General features: G+C 44.5%; 2 protein-coding genes across 7 annotated transcripts in view; one reads left to right on the top strand and one right to left on the bottom strand.

Moving 5' to 3' along the window:
• The window catches only part of COMT (catechol-O-methyltransferase), a 29,448-nt gene extending 15,693 nt beyond the window's left edge, over positions 1–13,755 (bottom strand). The window contains exons 1-2 of one of the 5 annotated variants that reach the window (XM_012734246.1): positions 13,640–13,746; positions 11,174–11,205 (exon numbers count right to left, since the gene is read on the bottom strand). The gene's annotated coding sequence lies outside the window, so the exon portion shown is untranslated. Of the gene's footprint in view, positions 1–11,173; positions 11,206–13,639 lie in introns of all 5 variants that reach the window. The other 4 variants (XM_012734245.1, XM_012734248.1, XM_012734247.1 and 1 more) reach the window with 4 other exon arrangements.
• A 24-nt stretch (positions 13,756–13,779) lies between these two features.
• Positions 13,780–18,948, top strand: part of TXNRD2 (thioredoxin reductase 2) — a 51,717-nt gene continuing 46,548 nt past the window's right edge. The window contains exons 1-2 of one of the 2 annotated variants that reach the window (XM_012734244.1): positions 13,780–13,895; positions 17,638–17,703. In XM_012734244.1, the coding sequence (XP_012589698.1) occupies positions 13,793–13,895; positions 17,638–17,703 (169 nt within the window). In that variant the 5' untranslated portion in view covers positions 13,780–13,792. Of the gene's footprint in view, positions 13,896–17,634; positions 17,704–18,948 lie in introns of both variants that reach the window. The other variant, XM_004694972.2, reaches the window with a different exon arrangement.

Raw genomic sequence — 18,948 nt, 5'->3', positions numbered from 1 at the left:
CTTAGCAAGATAAGTCAGAAAGAGAAAGAAAAATACCAGACGGTTTCTCTCATAGCAGGAGTATAATAGACCAGGCGAGAAAATAACAAGAATAATGAACAGCCATATACCAGAGACATTTTGTGGGGGAGGAATGGGATCAAAAACGGGGGGGAGGGAGGGAAGTGCACGGGATTATGGTGATGGCACACGGGTGACTTGGTGATGGGAAACCCGTGGGGACTACAATTGAGATGGAAAAAAATATATAAAAATGTAAAATAAACTTATAAAATAACAACAACAACAACAAAATCCACATACTGGGTACTGTGGGCTGGCAGTTGCTATAGAATTTCAGTGTGGATAGGGCTGTGGTGAGGACTGGAACTGCACATGACATAAACTGCTGGAGAAGGCCTCAGGCTTTTGAGAGGGGATATTGAATATATTCATTGCAACCTGCCACTGGATGCTGGAGAATGCTCCTTAGAGTGGTTTCTGTCCAGACAGCTACTGGTGCTTAGAGTAGATAATAGATCCTGAGACACAAGAGGTGTCATGTCTCACATGACTATGAAATCAATCTTTTTTCTTCATTTGCTTTATCCCTTTAATAGGCTTGTTCTTTGCTAGAATATACGAGAGAACAGTTTTACCATCAATTATAGTGGTTCTATGTAGAACTGTATTTTAGAAGAGCATAATATATCCTGTGATGACACAGAAAAATTAATTTTGAATCCTAGGCCATGTTCAAGACAACTGCACTCATTTTTATGGGGCCTAAAACAGCCTTTTTTGAAATAAGTGTTAGAGAAAAATAAAAGCCATAAAGGATTCCTTTTACAGTTGGATATGTGAAGGTCATAGCAACAACTGACAAGAAGTATTCAGTATTTACTCAGATTATCTTGATGATGATCACTCAAATAACTAGTGCTTTGGTACTTTAGTTATCTGTGTTTCAGTTAATAAGTGTCACTTTAGTACTTCAGGACCTGCAAAGGTTTCACAGACCAAGTATGTACGCATGTTACAAAGATTAACTTCTTAGAAACAGAACCTCATTCAGTTTTTAAAATGTATGTTTTGCAAACTACTGTGAATAACAAATCAGAGCCAGTGTTAAAAGGAAATTATTATGTGGGCTTTGTTCTCCCCCACCAGTATTTCAGGAATACTGTGAAATCTTGCCATCTGTCTCCACAGTTCTTTAAAGCCAGGTATTAGGTATGACTGTATCTTTCATTCTTATACTCAGTCTCTCTTTTCATCATAATGCAGGAAAAGCACTGGATTGACTTAGACTAAGGGGAGTTCATCTCTATTATGTTGTAAGAAATTACAGATGTTTAGAGAAACAATTTTTGTTAAATCAAATAATGGCTTCAGCTATATTGTGATGTTTTCCAGTTAACTGTTTTCACTTAATGCTAAGTATACTTTATATATATTTTTAGTAATTTTAAGAATACTCCAGAGACATCTGAATATACAAATTTTGTTATAAATTATGTATTGTCTGAGAATTTGGTAGTCATTGTTTTAGATGACTTTTATATTTTGGTAGACATAGTACTGGTTTGTACTTGGAAGACAAACTATTGATTTGCACAACAGTTTTCTAGACAGGTAGCACTGAGCATCCTCTATCACAAGAATAATTTGGGAGCAGTTTCACAAAACTAGAGCCTACAGTTCTCACTATTTAGAGTGCTAATGACATACTGTATCTGCATTATCTGTAGATTAGGATCACCTATAGGATAAATACAAATAATAATCGTTATGAACTATCTTGAGCCTGGTCTATATAAAAAAGACTAGAAACAATAAGTGTGGACAAGGATAAAGAGAAAACGGAACTCTTAGCCACTGTTGGTGAGAATGTAATTCAGTGCAGCCACTATGAAAAACTGAAAATGTAAATGCCGTGTGATCCAGCAATATTTTGTCTAGGTATTCACCTTTAGGATATGAAAACACTAACACAAAATGATTGACACACTGCTAGGTTCACATTAGCCAAGTCATGGAACCAAATTAAATGCCCAACAACAGATGACTAGATAAAGAAACTGTGGAATGCGTATCCATTGGAAGGAATAGTACTCAGGATAAAAATGGATGGAACTTGAGGTGACTGAGGTAAGTGAAATAAGTCAGGAAATGAAACAGTTCCCAGATGGTTTCATTCATCTGTAGAAAATAAATACACAAAAATGATAAGCTGGCGAAATAACAAGAATAATTCTTAGACTCTGTGGAAAATATATGGTTTTTCATAGGGAGTGAAGGGGGAGGGAGTAGAGGAGTGAAGGTAATAGGGCTGTGGCCCTGGAGAGGCTGTAGAAAGTGAAAAAGGCATGTGCACATATGGAGCTGTGAAGTTGACTTCCAGAGTTATCTAGTTATGTAAATAAGTGGTAGGTCAATAAACCTTAAGAGGCAAAATAAAACATTTCAATTAAAAAGTTGACATAAGGTGTTTATTGCTGCTTTATTTACAATTGGAAAAACATGGAAGCAGCCCAAATGCCCAAAAGTAGATGACTGGATAAAAAAGATGTGGTACATATATACAATGGAATATTACTCAGCAACCGAAAGAGAAACACATGTCTTTTGCAGCAGCTTGGATGGAGCTGGAAAAGATCATGCTTAGTGAGATAAGCCAGAAAGAGAAAGAAAAATACCGGATGGTTTCACTCATAGCAGGAGTATAATGAACAACCATATACCAGAGACATTGTGTGGGTGTGGAGTGGGGAATGGGATCAAAAACGGGTAGGGGGAGGGAAGTGCATGGGATTATGGTGATGGCACACGGGTGACTTGGTGATGGGAAACCTGCGGGGATTACAATTGAGATGGAAAAAAAAATGTACAAAATGATGTAAAAATAAACTTTTGTAATTAAAAAAAAAAAGAAAAGTTGACATGAGGGCTCTCCCTGGTGGCACAATGGGTGAAAGCACTGTACTATGAAGCTCTCTGAAGCCACTGCAGCAGGAGTTCTATCCTGGTCTCCCCATCCCACCCCACCTCCGCCCCCCAGGGAGCTGACCCACGTGGCCAGAGCTCTCCTGAGCAGCTGGCTGTTCCCCTCAGCAGTGATTTTCAGTGCATCTGCCTGTTTTGCTCTCCACTCTGTCTCTGGTGAATCTTCTCACCCACCACACCTCTGGCCTGTACCCCAGTTCTGTAAGCATAAATAAATCTTTTAAAAAAAAAAAGTTGACATGAAGAGAGTTGATCCAAGGTTTCATGGGCTGGGGACGGGAGGGGATGGAAAAATTACTGTTAAACGGGCACAAATTTTCTGTTTGGGATGATGGAAAAGTTCTGGAAGTAGTGGCAGTAATTACACAACAGTGTGAACATACTTAATGCCACTTAATTGTACACTTAGTAATGATTAAAATGGTAAATTTTAAGGTATGTATAATTTTATTATAGCAAAAAATAAACATGGTGGAAAACAAATGAGAAAGCAAACCTTCCTTCTGATCGTCCCTAACAGAGACATTCTATTCCAAAAAGGGAGCAGGACCCAGAAAAACAGCTGTGGCTTCCATCCTGCTGGGGAACCCAAGCACTCAGGATGGCCTCTGCCTGCTGCTCCCCCCAAGAGTCCCACAGCAGGGCTTGGGGACCCTAGAGGGATACCTTTCTTCTACAGTGCACTCTCCGCTTTCTTCCCAGCAAGGGAAGGGGCCTCCAGGTTGGGAGAGTCTGCCTGCCCCACAAGCTTCCCTCCAACTGCCCCATGATGTGTACATCCAGTAGCCTTCTCTCGGTCAGTACAGACCTGGGCAAGGAGTACGATCTCTTACCCAAAACGAGTACAATAGCATGGCTCTGCCCAATTTGAAGTATTCTGTCTACAAAACCAAAACCTCCACCAGCCCTGACTGCCATTTATCCTCAAGGTACAAAAGGCAGAATCAAGAGCCTTGGCAACTGGACCAAGATCCCTGGCTACCCTTGGGCAGGATAGGAGATAGGCAAGTGGGTGACTGATACCCACAGCCACTGACCTACAGTTCTGTGATCTTTTGTGACAAATGTGCTTTGCTGCATCCTACCTGACACAGTTACACTGCCTAAGTTTACTGTGAAACAAGTCCCAATTCCAGACACCTGGAGGTGGTGGGGGTCTCCTGTTCCAGCCCCTATGGGGCAAGTGGTTCCACTCTGTTTTTGTGTCTCTGCTTCTGTGTCACTCCTGTCAGCTAGTCAGTATTCTCTTTTGCAACAATGACATTCACCTTTCTCTAGAAGAAACATTTTTCATAATAAATATATTGTAAGTATCAGTCCATGAATTGAAGAAACTCTTAAAAGCTCTTTAAAAAAGATGCAGCAGGAACAATAACAAAGATGACCAACAATGTAAGAAAACAAAAATTAAATAAAATAAAAAGATGAAATAACTATGATTTGGTTCCAAGGCTCAACCACAAAAAAGCACTAAAAATGACTTTGCAAAGATCTGTATCTGTTAATGCACCCTGTCCCAAATGCTTCCATCTAAAGTGTGGTTTCTACCCACATGCATTCTGGAAACCCAACAAGCAAACATCTGTGTTCCCCAGTTACATCTGACCTGTCTCGTTACTTATTGCTGAGAGGACCCAATTACAGGGGAAGGCCCCTTTCAAGTCAACAGTCTCACTCAAAAACTAGGAGCAGGGCTGGTTATCTCAGCTCCAAGTGGAAGATCGCCCTCAGCACACAGGACATTCTGGGACAAGAAAGTAGACTGGCCAGGACCCTCAAGGAAAGGACTGTAGAGATGGGGTGTCATTAGCATAGAGTCAGAATAGGCCAAGAAAAGCCTGCCATCTAAAGAAGGGGGTTGGCCATCTGCCTGGTGTGACAGCCCTAAAGGACAGCTTCAGAGCCTGCTGTGCCTGGAAAACAGGGAAGGTGCTGGCAGCTCATGGGCATCTGGTTCTAGCCCTGCCCATGGATGTGAGTTGAACATGACCTTCCCATTTTACTTAAAGGCTGGATGATGGCAATGCTCAGAGACCTTTGTCTCATTTCTGGTCTGGTGCTCTGAGAGGCTCCCAGTGGTAATTCTGACTGTTCCTATTCTCTGAACAAATGTCTGTGGAGGCACAATGAGGACAGATTTTGTTACTATGGATATGAGTATGCTCTCTGAAGCTAAGTTAGAAATAATACTGCTTCTGGAAGGTTCCTCTTGGGCTGGAATTTCTTCAATTTTGATCGATTTGATTCTGCTCCCCCTATAGGAGCTTCTCAGGCTACTGAAACTCTCTTCAAGCCCCTGCTGACTATGCCACTGTAGTTCTCTGTTCCTTTCTGTTTTGGTTGGCATGACCTTCCTTCTGTAGCTTCTTTGGGAAACTGAAGTCCCAAAGTGACTCCCCTGAGATGACTTTCAGCATCTCTGCGGCTTTAGTTCCCCTATATCCCTTAATATGTTTCCCTTCAAGCTCCTACCTCCTCTAGCCCCCAGAGAACCATGCCATACCTCTCCCTTCCCACTCTAGCCCCTCAGATCCCAGTCTCTGGAACTTTGGGTCCCATGCCCCTTAAAGTATGAGATCCTCAAACGCAACTAGATGAAAAAGAAAAAAGTAAATAAAAACAGGCTTAAATTTTTTTATTATCTTTTACAAGATTCTTCCTTTTTTTTTTAATGTAGAAGAAGTGGGGTGTAGGCCAAAACTCTGTGTGGGGGTTGATAAGAGTCACCAGAGACAGAGTAGGGAGCATAACAGATGGATATACTGAACTACACTGCTGAGGGGAGTGGCAGGAGAGACAAGAGAGGTCTGCTACACCATATGTGGGTTACTTTCCTAGCCCAGGATTGAACTCAGGCCATAGCAATGACATTCCTGAGCCTTAATCCCTATGCCAAAGGGGGGCCCTGAAAACAGACTTTTATTTACACCTCCATAAGATTATATAGTAGATTTTTTGACTTATTTATTTTTTCAGTTTGTTATATAGTAGATCTTAAAATCTTAAAATTGTCCTGCACAGACTTGTGGAAAGCTTTACTTCTTGTATTCAATTAAAACCATAATGTGGAACAAAAGCAAAGTACTAATCTTACATAAACTAGTGAGTTTCATATAATTGTATTTAAGTCTGACATATGGCTAAAATCTTTAACTAAAAATAATAAGATTTCTATTTGCATCCATCTGTTTATGTATGTATGTTTATACACATACATCAATACATATGTATTCATACACGTATTTTTTTTCGCACTTCCAGATAGTATTACCAAATTATCAAATCTCTTAGAAGAGTGTTCTCTCTTATTGGCTTATAGAGAAATAAGCACTTACATAAATTAAATCTTCCTAAAATTCCCAGAAATATAAGAACCCACTCAACTGCTTTTCAAGTTCATGTAAGCTGAGTAAATCAAAGATAAATAACACTAGTTTAGTGTTGATTTAATATAAAGGCATGTCTTCAAAACTGTCAAATAAAAAATTTTTATTCTACTCGGTTTATCATTCAAAAAAGCTAATATACCTACTAGATGTTTAAGGTTATAAAAGTAATTAATTAGACTTAAATCAACTTAATCACTATTCTTGATACAGGGCAGCAAGGGGCACTAAAGCTGGCCAATGACACTGCCCTGGCTGAATTCTTCACCTGAGCACACAACTGCAAGACTACTAGGGTTCAGAGCACAACAATAATGGGGTTTACTTAACAAACCAAGGAAAATAAAGAGTTACTGAGGCCTCCAATGGCTGTTTACCGCATCAGAAGCCTAATCCTGCATTAAAGCCCTAAACACAAATGTTCCAAGTTGGTGTCTTCCCCACACTGAGGTCCTGGAGCACAAGCAGCCAGGCTACAGGCTGGGATACAAATCATGAAGACGACAGGAGACACTCACAGAGCTGCTAAGATGTCCCAGCACAGCACCAGGCAAAGATGTTCAAAACTGCAACTATAGCAGCCAAACTACCAGACCCGCCAGTTTAGTAAAGTAGCAGGATATAAAATCAATACACAAAATCAGTAGCCTTCCTATATGCAAACAATCAGTCTGAAGAAGAAATTAAAATTAAAAATCCTTTTTTACAATTGTACCAAAAAAATTAAATACCTGGGGATAAACCTAACAAAGGAGGTGAAAGACTTACACAAAGAAAATTATTAACAAAACATTGTTAAGATTAAAGAAGACACAAAAAAGTGGAAAGATACACCTGCTCATAGGTTAGAAAAATCAACATAGCCAAAATGGCCATCTACGGAAAGCAATGAACAGATTTAACACAATTCTGATGAAAATCTCAATGATATTCTTCATAGAAATAGAACAAATAGGGCCCTCTCTACTGGTGCAACAGGTTAAGGCACAGTACTGAAGCATGAGTTCAATCCCGGCCAAGGAGGTGACCCACATGGCACAGTAGACCTGTCCTGTCTCACTCACTGCTCTTCTCAGCAGTGAACTTTTGTCTGTTCTGCTCCCCATTCTGTGTGTGGTGAATCCTCTCAGCCCCTGCACCCCTGACCTGTACCCCAGTTTTCTGCATAAATAAATAAATCTTAAAAAAAAAGAAATAGAACACATATTGGTAAAATTTATATGGAATCACAAAAAAGCTCAAATAGCCAAAGTTCTCCTTACTTGAATGAAGGAGAAATGGAGGTATCACATGCCCAGACTTCAAACTATACTACAAAGCCGTAATTAAGAGTATGGTATGGTACTGTAACAAAAAGACATACAGATCAATGGAATCAAATTGAAAACCCAGAAATAAAAGGCTCTCATATATGGATAACTAATCTATGACAAAGGAACAAAGAATATGCAATGGAACAAGGAAAATAAATGGTTCAATCAATGGTGCTGGGGAAACTGGACATGCAAAACAGAGAAACTACACTACTACCTCACATGATGCACAAAAACTACTTCAAGTGGATAAAAATATTGAACATGAGACTTAAAATCATAAAATATATAGATAAAACAATAACATACATCTCAGAAACATCTTTAAAGACTCATCCCATAAAACAAAGTGAAGGAAAGGATAAAACAGGTAGGACTACATCAAACTAAAAAGCTTCTGTACAGGAACAGAGACATTAACCAAAACAAAGAGACACACTACTGATTGGGAGAAAAAAATCTGCACACCATACCACGGATAAAGGACTGATTTCAAAGATCTACAAAGACCTCACACAACTCAACAAAAACAAAGCAAACTATCCAAAAAATGGGCAAAAACACACACAAAAAAACACTTTTCCAAAGAGGAAATGCAAATGGCCAATAGGTTTATGAATGTTCAACATCATTTATATCAAGGTGATGAAAATCAAAACCACAGTAGTAAGAATGTCTATATTAGAAAAACTGGCAACAACAAATGCTGGTGAGGATATGGAGAAAAAGGAACTGTCCTACACTGCTGGTGGGAATGCAACTGGTCCAAACACTGTTGAAAGTTGTTTGGAGGCTCCTCAGACTACTAAAAATGGAGTTATTATATGACCCAGCAATTCCACTCCTAGGAATCTACCCAAAGGACACAAAAACACTACCTATGTTTATTGCAGCATTACTTACAATAGCCAAGACATGGAAACAACCCAAATGTCCCAAAACATATGTAATATATATACACAAAAGATGTAGTGTATATACACAATGGAATACTATTCAGCAATCAACAAAGATAAGCTCATGCCATTTGTAACAACATGGATGGAGCTGGAAGGGATCATGCTCAGTGAACTAAGTCAGAAGGAAAAAGAAAAATAACATATGGTTTCCCTTGTCAGAGGAAACTATAAAAGGGATCAGGAAGGGGAAAAAAAGACAAAATTAACAGGCAAACTATAAATCAGAGACACTCAGCAGGGAAGGGGGAGGGATCAAAACAGGGGAGTGATGAGCACAAGAGATTATGGTGATGGTTCATGGGTGTCTTAGTGGTGGTAATTTTTTGGAATTACACCTGAGAGGAGAAATCAAACATTATACAACAATGAACAATGATGCAAAAAATATATGAAAAAGAATAAAGATATCATTTTCACTCTTTTTTTTTTAAAGATTTATTTATTCATACAGAACTGGGGTACAGTCCAGAGATGTGGAGGGTGAGAGGATTCACCAGGGACAGAGCGGGGAGCAGAACAGGCAGATCGATGAAGTACACTGCTGAGGGGAGCAGTGGGCGGGTCAGGAGAGGTCTACCTCGCCATGTGGATCTCCTCCAGGGCAGGCGGGGATCGAACCCATGTGGAAGTGGCTTAAGCTTCTTAGTGCAGTGCTTTAACCCGCTGCACCACCAGGGAGGGCCATCATTTTCACTCTTAAAAGATATTTTCCTGATATGGTTTACTCCTCCATAGTTTTCTGGGCATGTTCCCTAGAGTCTTTTAAAAGGCTTTTAAAAATCCAATCTGAGATTCTTTATGTGGTTGGGGCCCTCCCTGGTGGCACAACGGGTTGAGTGCAGCACTATGAAGCAATCCACAGCCACTGCAGCATGCATTCGGTTCCCAGCCAGGGAGGTGACCCATATGGTGTCACAGACCTCTCCTGTCTCATCTGCTGCTCCCCACAGCAGTGTTTCAGTAGATCTGCATGTTCTGTTCCCCACTCTTTCTGATGAATCCTCGCACCCAACACAACTCTGGCTTGTACCCCAGTTCTTGTATGGGTAAATAAATAAATCTTTAAAAATAAAAGGTTTATGTGGTCAATTAAAGGATTCACCAGAGTCAGAGTGGGGGAGCCAAATAGGCAGATTTACTGCAATACACTTTTGAGGAGAAGCAGAGGGTGAGACGGGGGGGGGGGGTGTCTGTTGTGCCATGTGGGTCAGCCCCCTGACCTGTGGTGGAACTCTTCCTGCAGTGGCTGGTAAAAGTTTTATAGTGCTAAGACTTAACCCCTTCTGCCACCAGGGAGGCCCTTCTATTACCATTCTTGCTGTAAATAATCAGGGCATATTAAAGGAGACCAGAGTATTTTGCAAACAGAATAATTATTCTTTGGTTATCTTTGATCAAAAAAGGAAGTGACTGTAGTTATTTTATGTCTCAATGGAGAAAAATAATATATCTTTAGTGTCTTGTTCATAGTCTTTGAGGTTTTAATACTGACCTGTAAATAGGTCTGTATCCTGTCTTACACATTTTGTTGGCCCTTACCAAATCCTCAATTATTCTAGTTTCCATCAACTCTCCAAATTGATGTTTCCAATTTTCTTCTCTCCCTCCCTCCTAAGTTGAAATCACTGGAAACTAAAATATGACTGCCCAGATCCTTACTGGACCTATGTTTTAGCAGATCCCCCATCTTGGGTCTCAAAAAGTTCTGCAAGCTGAAGCCAGGTAAAAATATATAAATTCACTATGGTGGTGGCACAGGGGTAATTTGGTGATGGGAAACCCGCGGGGATTACAATCGAGATGGAAAAAAAAATGTGCAAAATGATGTAAAAATAAACTTTGTAATAAAAAAAAATATATATATATAAATTCAAACTTAAATTTCACCACCATAGCAAATCATACATGTGTTAACCCTTGCGTCTGGAGCTGCCTCTGCACCAAAGTCCACAGAACTCCCACATTTGTCAAGTTCTACTTCAGTAAAAACCTGGATTGTGGGTCCTCCCTGGTGTGTAACCAGTTAAAGTGTAGCATTATGAAGTTATCTGCAGCCACTGCAGAGTGAATTTGATCCCCGGCCAGGGAGCTGACCCATGTGCGAGGCAGACCTCTCCTGTCTTACCTGCTGCTACCCTCAGAAGTGTACTGTTCTGCTCCCTACTCTGTCTCATACCCTGTACCTCTGGCCTATACCCCAGTTCTTATATGCATAAATAAATAAATCTTTAAAAAGAAAACCTGGATTGTAACGCTGATATACCATAACCACAAACATTCAATTTGGAAACTGGAAAATCCATCTGGTTTGCCACCACTATCTTCACTCCATCAGCTAGACACAGTTAGAGGTCAGGGTCTAAAGTCTTCTCAACTGGTCACCCTGGAGACTCAAAAACTGGGTTTATAGTCAGTCCCAAATAATGGAGGAAAAGAATAGAAAACCTGAAGAAGACATCTCAACAGTAAAGCCTGACTCACACAGGGAAGTGGAGGGGTTACAGGGCAAATGTGAACTGGGTTGCCTTACCGTGGATCCTCACCTGTGCACTGAAGATTCAACTGCAGGCACACAAAAAAAGGTTAATAATGGTTTATTTACAAGAGAAAAAGGAAATGAATGACTCAGGGAAAGAGAGTGGGAGAGATAAGTTAGTTAATGTCCTACTAGTTTCACTGACCTGGCACCCCAATAGCATGCTGAAACCCGGTGAAGAGCCATGAAGCCAAAAGACGCCCAAAGCCCACATGTCTAGTTTTATATCCAAACATCGCAGTTGAACTCCACCCTTACTTAGGACCCAGCACGCTTCCCTTTGGTGTTGCTGGAATTTGTAGTTCCAGTGTCTGGGGTGAGGGTGAAGGCCACAAAACCTGTTTCTGTAGAGTACATTCAGGTCATCCTGTCCCCCTTACAGGGGTAGAAGGTATTAATATGACCATGAACCCAGTCATAGAAATCAAGTCTTAGTGCCTTATCACAGGGCATACAACCCAAACAGGTATCAGACTGCTGCAGGGAGTGTCGGAAGCACAGAACTGAGGGTAAAGATATAGAGAATTGTGAGTCTCAGGTCACTTTAGGATTCCACATAGATCTCCAAAATCAACAGCAAACAGGTCACTCCAAAACAAATGAACACATGCCCAGGAGAAAAGGAGGATATCAGTACAGTCTCTGCACTACACTGAGCAGCTGTCCTCTCTGCCCACCTGTGACTATGCAGGGGCTTCTTTCCACACCCTCTCTCCCTCTGCGGGACAGCAGCCTCCTGCCTGCCCGTGACCTGTACCAGGCCGGGGCTTCTCTGCACTGACCTCCCTCAGCGGAGGCCGCTCTTCTCAGGGCTGCCCACATGCACCCATGCAGGCCTCTCTCAGCAAACCTGTCCCTTTGGGGCAGCTCTTTCCACCTATACAAGTGTTCTTTACTGCTCTGTCCTTTTCCCTAATAAATCTTCACTTTAAATATAACTAACATCTGGAGAACTTGCAGAGTGTCGCTGAAAGGGGAGTACTGGTGAAACCTTTCCCAGAGTGAACCCAAGTACTCTGTACTCCAAACCCACAGATTCCAAAAATGACATCACAACCATTAATTTTTGTTTTTCTTTGCATAGAAAAGTCCTAAGGGCCTGATCACTAGTGTCATCCAGCATTTATCTTCTACTACTAACAGAAGGTTAAGAAGATCTACTGAACAGAATGTAATCAAATGGAAGATGGACTTAGGTTGTTCAGAGGAAAGAAAACCATCACTCCTTTCTTTCAACAAGTGAGGACATGACAGATTATGTCCTTGACCAAGCCCAAATAAGGGCTCCTTTGAGCTCTCTTCTTGTCTAGCCCTCAACCTTAAGGAACAAACACGCAGTTTCTATCAGCACAAGGACACATTCCTAGGATGACTCCTGTCCTAGTGACTGCTTGAGAAAATTCAAAGTTGCCAAATTCCTAAGGATAGGGTCCAGTCTCCCAGACTGGGTCCTCCATGGGAGGGGAGGAACCTAACCTCCAAAAGTCACTTAACAAACTCAGATGAATGTCACAGAGACCAAACCCCATTTCTTCTTTTTGTAATTTTTCACTTCCCTAACTCTTAAACTCCTGCTGTTCCCACTCCTCCTCCCTTTACAATCCCCAGAGCCTCTTGAGCAAATCAGAATGGAACTCCACTCTCTCCCCTATAATCAGTTTTACTGAGGAAAACCTGTCCTTAACACCTTAATAGTGTCAACTGTGTTTATGATACCACTTTCTTTATTGGGTCCGCCTCACTAAAACCCATTTTGGAGTTGGTGAAAAAAGCAAGCACTCAGAGAAGCCTAGTCGGGAACAAAAGAACACAAAAGTCCCTGGCTGGAAAAACCCCAAAGTCTTGTCTGCTACAGGACAGGCTAGAGTGGGTTCTACTTTTTCTCTTATCTCCCTGACCCAGTCTTGTTGCATTTTAGGCTCCAGTCATCCTGTTCTCCTTGCAGTTATTCCTCTCCAAAGGAAAGGCCTGGGGGTAACTCCAATGCTTCAAAGCATTGGACCTGTTGGAGAAATAACTAAGGGCCTCCTAGTCTGAGCCCCTCGATCCTCCCACTCCCCAAGCACTGATCCCAGCTCACTAAGCTTGACAGGCCCTACAGGACCTACGCTGGTAACCTGGTAACAGGTGAAAGACTTCCAACAGAAAAGGATCCCACCTGGGGTGCGGATGATCTGGGTGATCCCCCCTCCCCCAGCTTAATCTGAACTCCTGCTCCCAAATCACAGGTTTGCCACTCCTTCAAGGTCAGATCCTCTCACCAGGATCCTCTCACCAGGATCTTCACTTTCCACCCCTCCACTTCACTCCAGGACAGATCCCCAGATCCCCAATCCTCTAACATGTTCCCCATGCCTGATCCCAAAGGATCCACCCACGGTCGGATCCCTTCATCCTTGCCCACATTCCCTAACACGCCCCAACCCGTCCCCATCCCTCGTTCCAGATAGGGGGCCCCACCTCGGATCGATTTCCTAGACGCAGCCAGAGACCCAGCCCCAGCACTCACGTCTCCCTGGACAACTGTCTCGGGCGACACAGGACGCGACTCGCTGCGAGCGGCTCAGGCAGCTCGGCGGACAGCCCCGCCCTCCCGAGAGGCCCCGCGCGGCAATGGCGGCGTTGGCAGCGGCGCGGCGTGGGACCGACAGCCGCTTCCGGTGGCGAACGCTGGCCCTGGCAGGCAGGGTGCGGGGCGCGGCGAGGGGCGCAGCAGGTAGTGCGGGGGGCCGCGGGGAAGAGTCCGCAGCGTGGGGTGTTCACGTGGGGGAGTCGGGACGGGTGGGGAATGTGCATGTGCAGGAAGGGGTGTTCTAGAGGGATAGTCAGCGTGGGGTGTCCCTTAGGGCAGCAGTCACGGCTGAGACCAGCTTCCAGCGACCCTCAGCCCCTTTCCTGATGAGGGGACAGCTGGGATCATCTGTCAGAGGCCCTGTGTTTGCATAGCTCCTCCCCTAAGTCCAATATTAACCATAACCGTGATGGTGATGGAAGATGAGGTTACCGGGTGTCATCCCCTGCCACCTCCTCTGCCACTGCCAGGAGATCTGGCCCCCGCCCTCCCCCCTCCCCCAGGCCCTAGCATCACACTTGGCAGGTGCTTAAACAGGCATATACAAAATATCAGTGAGGGGAGCTTGGGAACCAGTGGGCTCTGAGCAGCCCTGCCTGCTGTGCGTGCTCTTTGGGGAAGGGAGGCTCATCCTTCTACAGCTACCAAGGCACACTGAGCAAACAGGACAGTACTTACAACTGCCAACACTGGGGGTGCTGCCAGTCCCCAGCGCAAGGAAGGACTGGATGCTAGGTCACTGCAAAGTGCTAGTGCCTCACCCTGCAGCACTGGCTGCACCAGAGCTGGCAATAGTACCCGTATATCTGCTATAGTAACATGGCCAGTCCCTCGCATGAAGATGTGACTGAGGGAGGAAGAGTGGCCAGGGTCTCAGCCAGCACTGGGCTGGGCCGCAAGGACTGACCACATGTATAAATGGGAAAAACTGTGCTGCCTTGCCCTTGGAGAACCTAGCAGTTTGTGTAACCCTGCAGAGTTCTAGGAAGTGATAACTAGAAATGTGAAGTAGGGTGAAGTTGCTATTGTTAGGGTGAGTTTGCTGACCCTGACCAAGGTATCCTATTTTGCTGCATGTGTCAAGTGGGATACTGAGAATTAAACACACATGCACAGTGAGCCTTTGACCTGCCTGATGCAGGTCAAGAACTCTGTGAACGGGAGTTGCCATTCCCAGAGTCCTTCAGGCTGCTTGCTGGTAAACATAGCCTTGGAGCAGTTTCATTTCCAGCTGGGCAGGAAGTGTGTCCCCAAGATTTTGTCCCTTTGGCCTACAAGGGTCCCTGGCAGCCAAAGGAAGCCCTAAGGCTGCAACAGTGAGGAACTGATAGCAGTAGGGCCTGGAGACAGTGTCAGGCCCCAACAAGGACACTCAGGAATTTGTGCTTTCTCCATTTCGACCCTAAAGCTTCTCTGAGAACAGAACTCCTGCTCCATCCCAGGCTTAGGGGTGGCCAATGCATTCTCTGAACAGAGAAGCCAAAATGATAATCATCCACAATGGTTTCCTAATGCCTGCTACCCAGAAAGAGCTTATGGTGGAAGGACAGCCAAACGGGCTCTCCAAAGTGGCTGGGGCACCCCTAGGCATACAAGGAACTTCCACTTGCCCTCCCAGGGCAGTGTGCCATTCACTCTGCCTTGCTACACTCACTGGGCTTCTGTTGCTGACCTTTTAGCAGTCACCAAGTTCATAGAGATTGTGGCAGTTTGCTCTCCTGTGTCCCACCCAGGATACACTCAGAACACAGAGGCAAGCCTGATCTTTTTCTTTTCAAGATTTACTTATTTATGCATACAGAACTAGGATTCGGGCCAAAAGTGCAGGGGCGGTGAGAGGCTTCACCAGAGACAGAGTGAGGAGCAGAACAGGCCAACTGAGAAGCACACTGCTGCGGGGAGCAGCAGGTGAGACAGAGGGGGTCTGCTGCGCCCTGGGGGTCACCCCCGGGGCTGGAGAGGTGCGGCCTAGGGTGTCCCTGGAGTGGCTATTGCATCTAATGCTGTACTTTAACCCACCAGGGAGGGCCCAAGACTGACCTTTTTTTCTGTGTCTTAATAGTGGTGAGTTGTGAGGACCAAGGGAAAGCCAGCAATGATGGGGAAGGCCAGAGTGCACAGCTGTGTAACACACACAGATCTGTGGTTTCCCGCCCCTGAAGGGTGCTTCCTTCTAGCAGACTACTCAAACTCTCCCACTGCTTTTTTCCCATACATACAGAAGATGCTACTCCTGTCCTCTTCTAAGTGTATTATCAAACTGAGCAAGCTCATGAGTGGGACACAAGGAGCTAATTGCCACAGATAAGTCCTCAGTCCATATAACCAACCACTCACCCTGCCTTCTGCCTAATAACAGAGGTTGCAAGGCAAGGACACCCGTTGGAACCCTGCAGTAGTGACTGGAAGGACAGTAACCTTCCATGGAAAGTAGGGATGTCCTCTTGGGACAAGCCTTACCCCACTCCCCCCAGCAGGTGGAGGGAGATGAGAGAGAACCCATTCTTCTCCTGGAGCCCAACAGTACCATTTCTCCAACCAATATTTGGTCCTTGGTTCTTTGGGCTCATATCAAAGCCATCAGAATAACCCAACAATGTAGGCTTCTTCAGTGCCCTTGAGTTGCATTTGGAATTGGGCCTAAGTTAGACCAGCTGCTTGAACTGAGTTGTGGCCCCATTAGATCCTACATATACATGCATTTGCAACATTTGAGTCTTCAAACTCCACCTGCTGGAAGGAGTCTGGGGTGGGCCTGGCTGCAGGGTGGGGACAGCTGGGTGTCTCCATAGGGCAGGAGGCTGCAAGTCATGGCTAACCATCTAGACACAACTCCTGGACTTCCTCAGTTGAAAACTGAGGCCTTCTCCAGGTGTGACTCCAGTGTCCCTGCAGATATGCCGGTCCTGGACTCCTATCTGAAGGATGTTTGCAAAGCTAGGGCCTCTGAAGAATGTGGGACTCACCATATTCTCTGCAGACTTGCCCCTCAGGAGGTAGCTACCTCCTGCAAAGACACATGCAAGCCTTCCAGTTGTCAGGCCTCAAATTCTGATGCTGCTGTGGAGGGGATCAGATATCTTGCCTCAGGCAGCAGACCCTACTTGATGATGAGACTCTGGGCTTTGTCCAAAAGCAGCAGCCTGCTCCATGGCCTCCCCATATACCCATATACTGATAAATTTTTATTATTTTTACCTTCCTCCCCAGGGAGCAGGCCAGTGCTTGGCTTGGTGTCCCAACTTGGGCACTAGGTCAGTGCTCTCATTCACCTACTCCCTCCCTCCCTTGCTGTCTCTTGCCTGCCACCATACTAGGAGTTGACAGAAGAGAGACAGATAATGCCTTCTGAGGGGCAAGAAAGAGGCAAATGGTCCTGCATGCCTGCAAGACCAATCCAGGAGGAACCAGGCAGCAGCTCTGCTGTTGCTTCAGTGTTGCTTCCTCCTGGAGCCCACCATGCACAAAGCAATCTCCAAGAGTCTTCTCTGGTAACCAAGGGTCTTCACCCTTCAACAGATGGACTCAAGAAAAGTGTCATAACCCTGAGTCTGGCTCACATGGCAGGTGAACTTTGAGTTCAACATAGTCTTGCCAATTAGATTACCTTCTTGATTTGGTGGTGGAATCTTGGAAAAACACTCCTGAGGCCAACCTCACCTCTGCATCACTAAGTCTGGGAATTTGTGTAGACATATACCCAGACCTCCCAGATGTGTGATGTGCTGTCACCACAGCTCATCACATCTGAACCCATAAAATAGATCCCCTAATTAAATATTAATTAAATATCTCATTTAATTGGATAAAGCAGCTAGCTGCTTGAAATTGTGGTACCTTCCAGATCTGTGCTCACTGCCTCACCTCTCTCCCCTTACCCCAGCAGGACAGCAGTACTATGACCTTCTAGTGATTGGAGGGGGATCTGGTGGCCTGGCCTGTGCCAAGGAAGGTACGTATCCTATGTTCTATGTTCCTCCAGTGTGTAGGACCTCACAGCTTTTGGAAGCCCCCGGAGAGGGCAGTATTGTGCGCCTGAGTGGGGATGCTCCCTACAGCTCACCTGCCATTCCCCAGATCCCTTGCACCCTGCTGGGGTCACCTCTGCAGCTTCATTGCTGAGCCTGTTCCACACCCCTCAGCAGCATCTCTTGCTGCTTTGGCCTTGGCCTTCTTGCTGTTCTGCAAATGCTTTTGGGAAGTTCTTTATAGTCTTGCACCTTGCCCTGACTATCTGCTCTGCTGGGCTGCACTTTGATGACCTGGTTAGTGGTAGAACTCACTCACTTCCCTTTGGTAGCTTCTGCTGTAATGTCCTCCTAGAGTTGTAGTCCTCCTGCTTGACACTGTTAACCCATCTGGACCCTGGCACACTCCACTTGTTCTTAGGGCTGACACTGTCCTGCAGATATCATGGTTTATTCTGCCAGACATTTAATGCTCTTATGGGTCCAACACCCAGGAATGCTCAGTAAATATGTGTTAAATGAACAGACGGGATCCAGAGACATCCAGTGATGTCATGCTGAAGTTTGCTGCTAGTCTGGGAGGGAAGCAGATAGCTAGTGTTCACAAGGAGCTCTGTGCTCGCTATAGGAGTGCCCAGCAATAAGAAATCAAATAAGTAGGGAAGGAAGAGGGAAATAACAGTAGAAAAATGGCCCAAAGAGAGAAAATGAAGCCTGGTCAGAGGACCCTGACCATGAAACTGGTCCTCTGATGTTAGTACTGGGTTCTAGAATCACAAATTACCATAGAAGAAGAAAGTCACTGTCCACTGCTCTTATTCTAAGGGACTAAGGGTAGGTTGTTGGCCTGCAGTAGGGGGCAGGAACCTGGGCAGTCTCCCAGAGGGACTTGCTGTCCCCATTCCATTGGATCACAAAGTCACCCCAGAGACAGACTTCACAGATGGCCAATTGTCTCAGTGATGTTCCTTAAGGCACAAAAAAGTGTCCATTCCACTCTTGTTTCTCTGGGATACAGCTCCATTAATCTGTAGCAGTTCCTGGGTCTGTTTTTGTCTCTTATAACAGTGGCATATCTTCCTGTGGATGACTGTGCTTTTTTATTTTTTTTAAAGATTTATTTATTTATTCATATGGAACTGGGGTACAGGCCAGAGATGTGGAGGGTGAGAGGATTCACCAAAGACAGAGTGGGGAGCAGAACAGGCAAATCGACGAAGTGCACTGCA

Source organism: Condylura cristata, unplaced genomic scaffold, assembly GCF_000260355.1.
Source record: "Condylura cristata isolate star-nosed mole 26May11 unplaced genomic scaffold, ConCri1.0 scaffold00051, whole genome shotgun sequence".
Taxonomy (NCBI): domain Eukaryota; kingdom Metazoa; phylum Chordata; class Mammalia; order Eulipotyphla; family Talpidae; genus Condylura; species Condylura cristata.
Note: the sequence above shows the minus strand (reverse complement) of the source record. Positions and strands in the feature narration are given on the sequence as shown.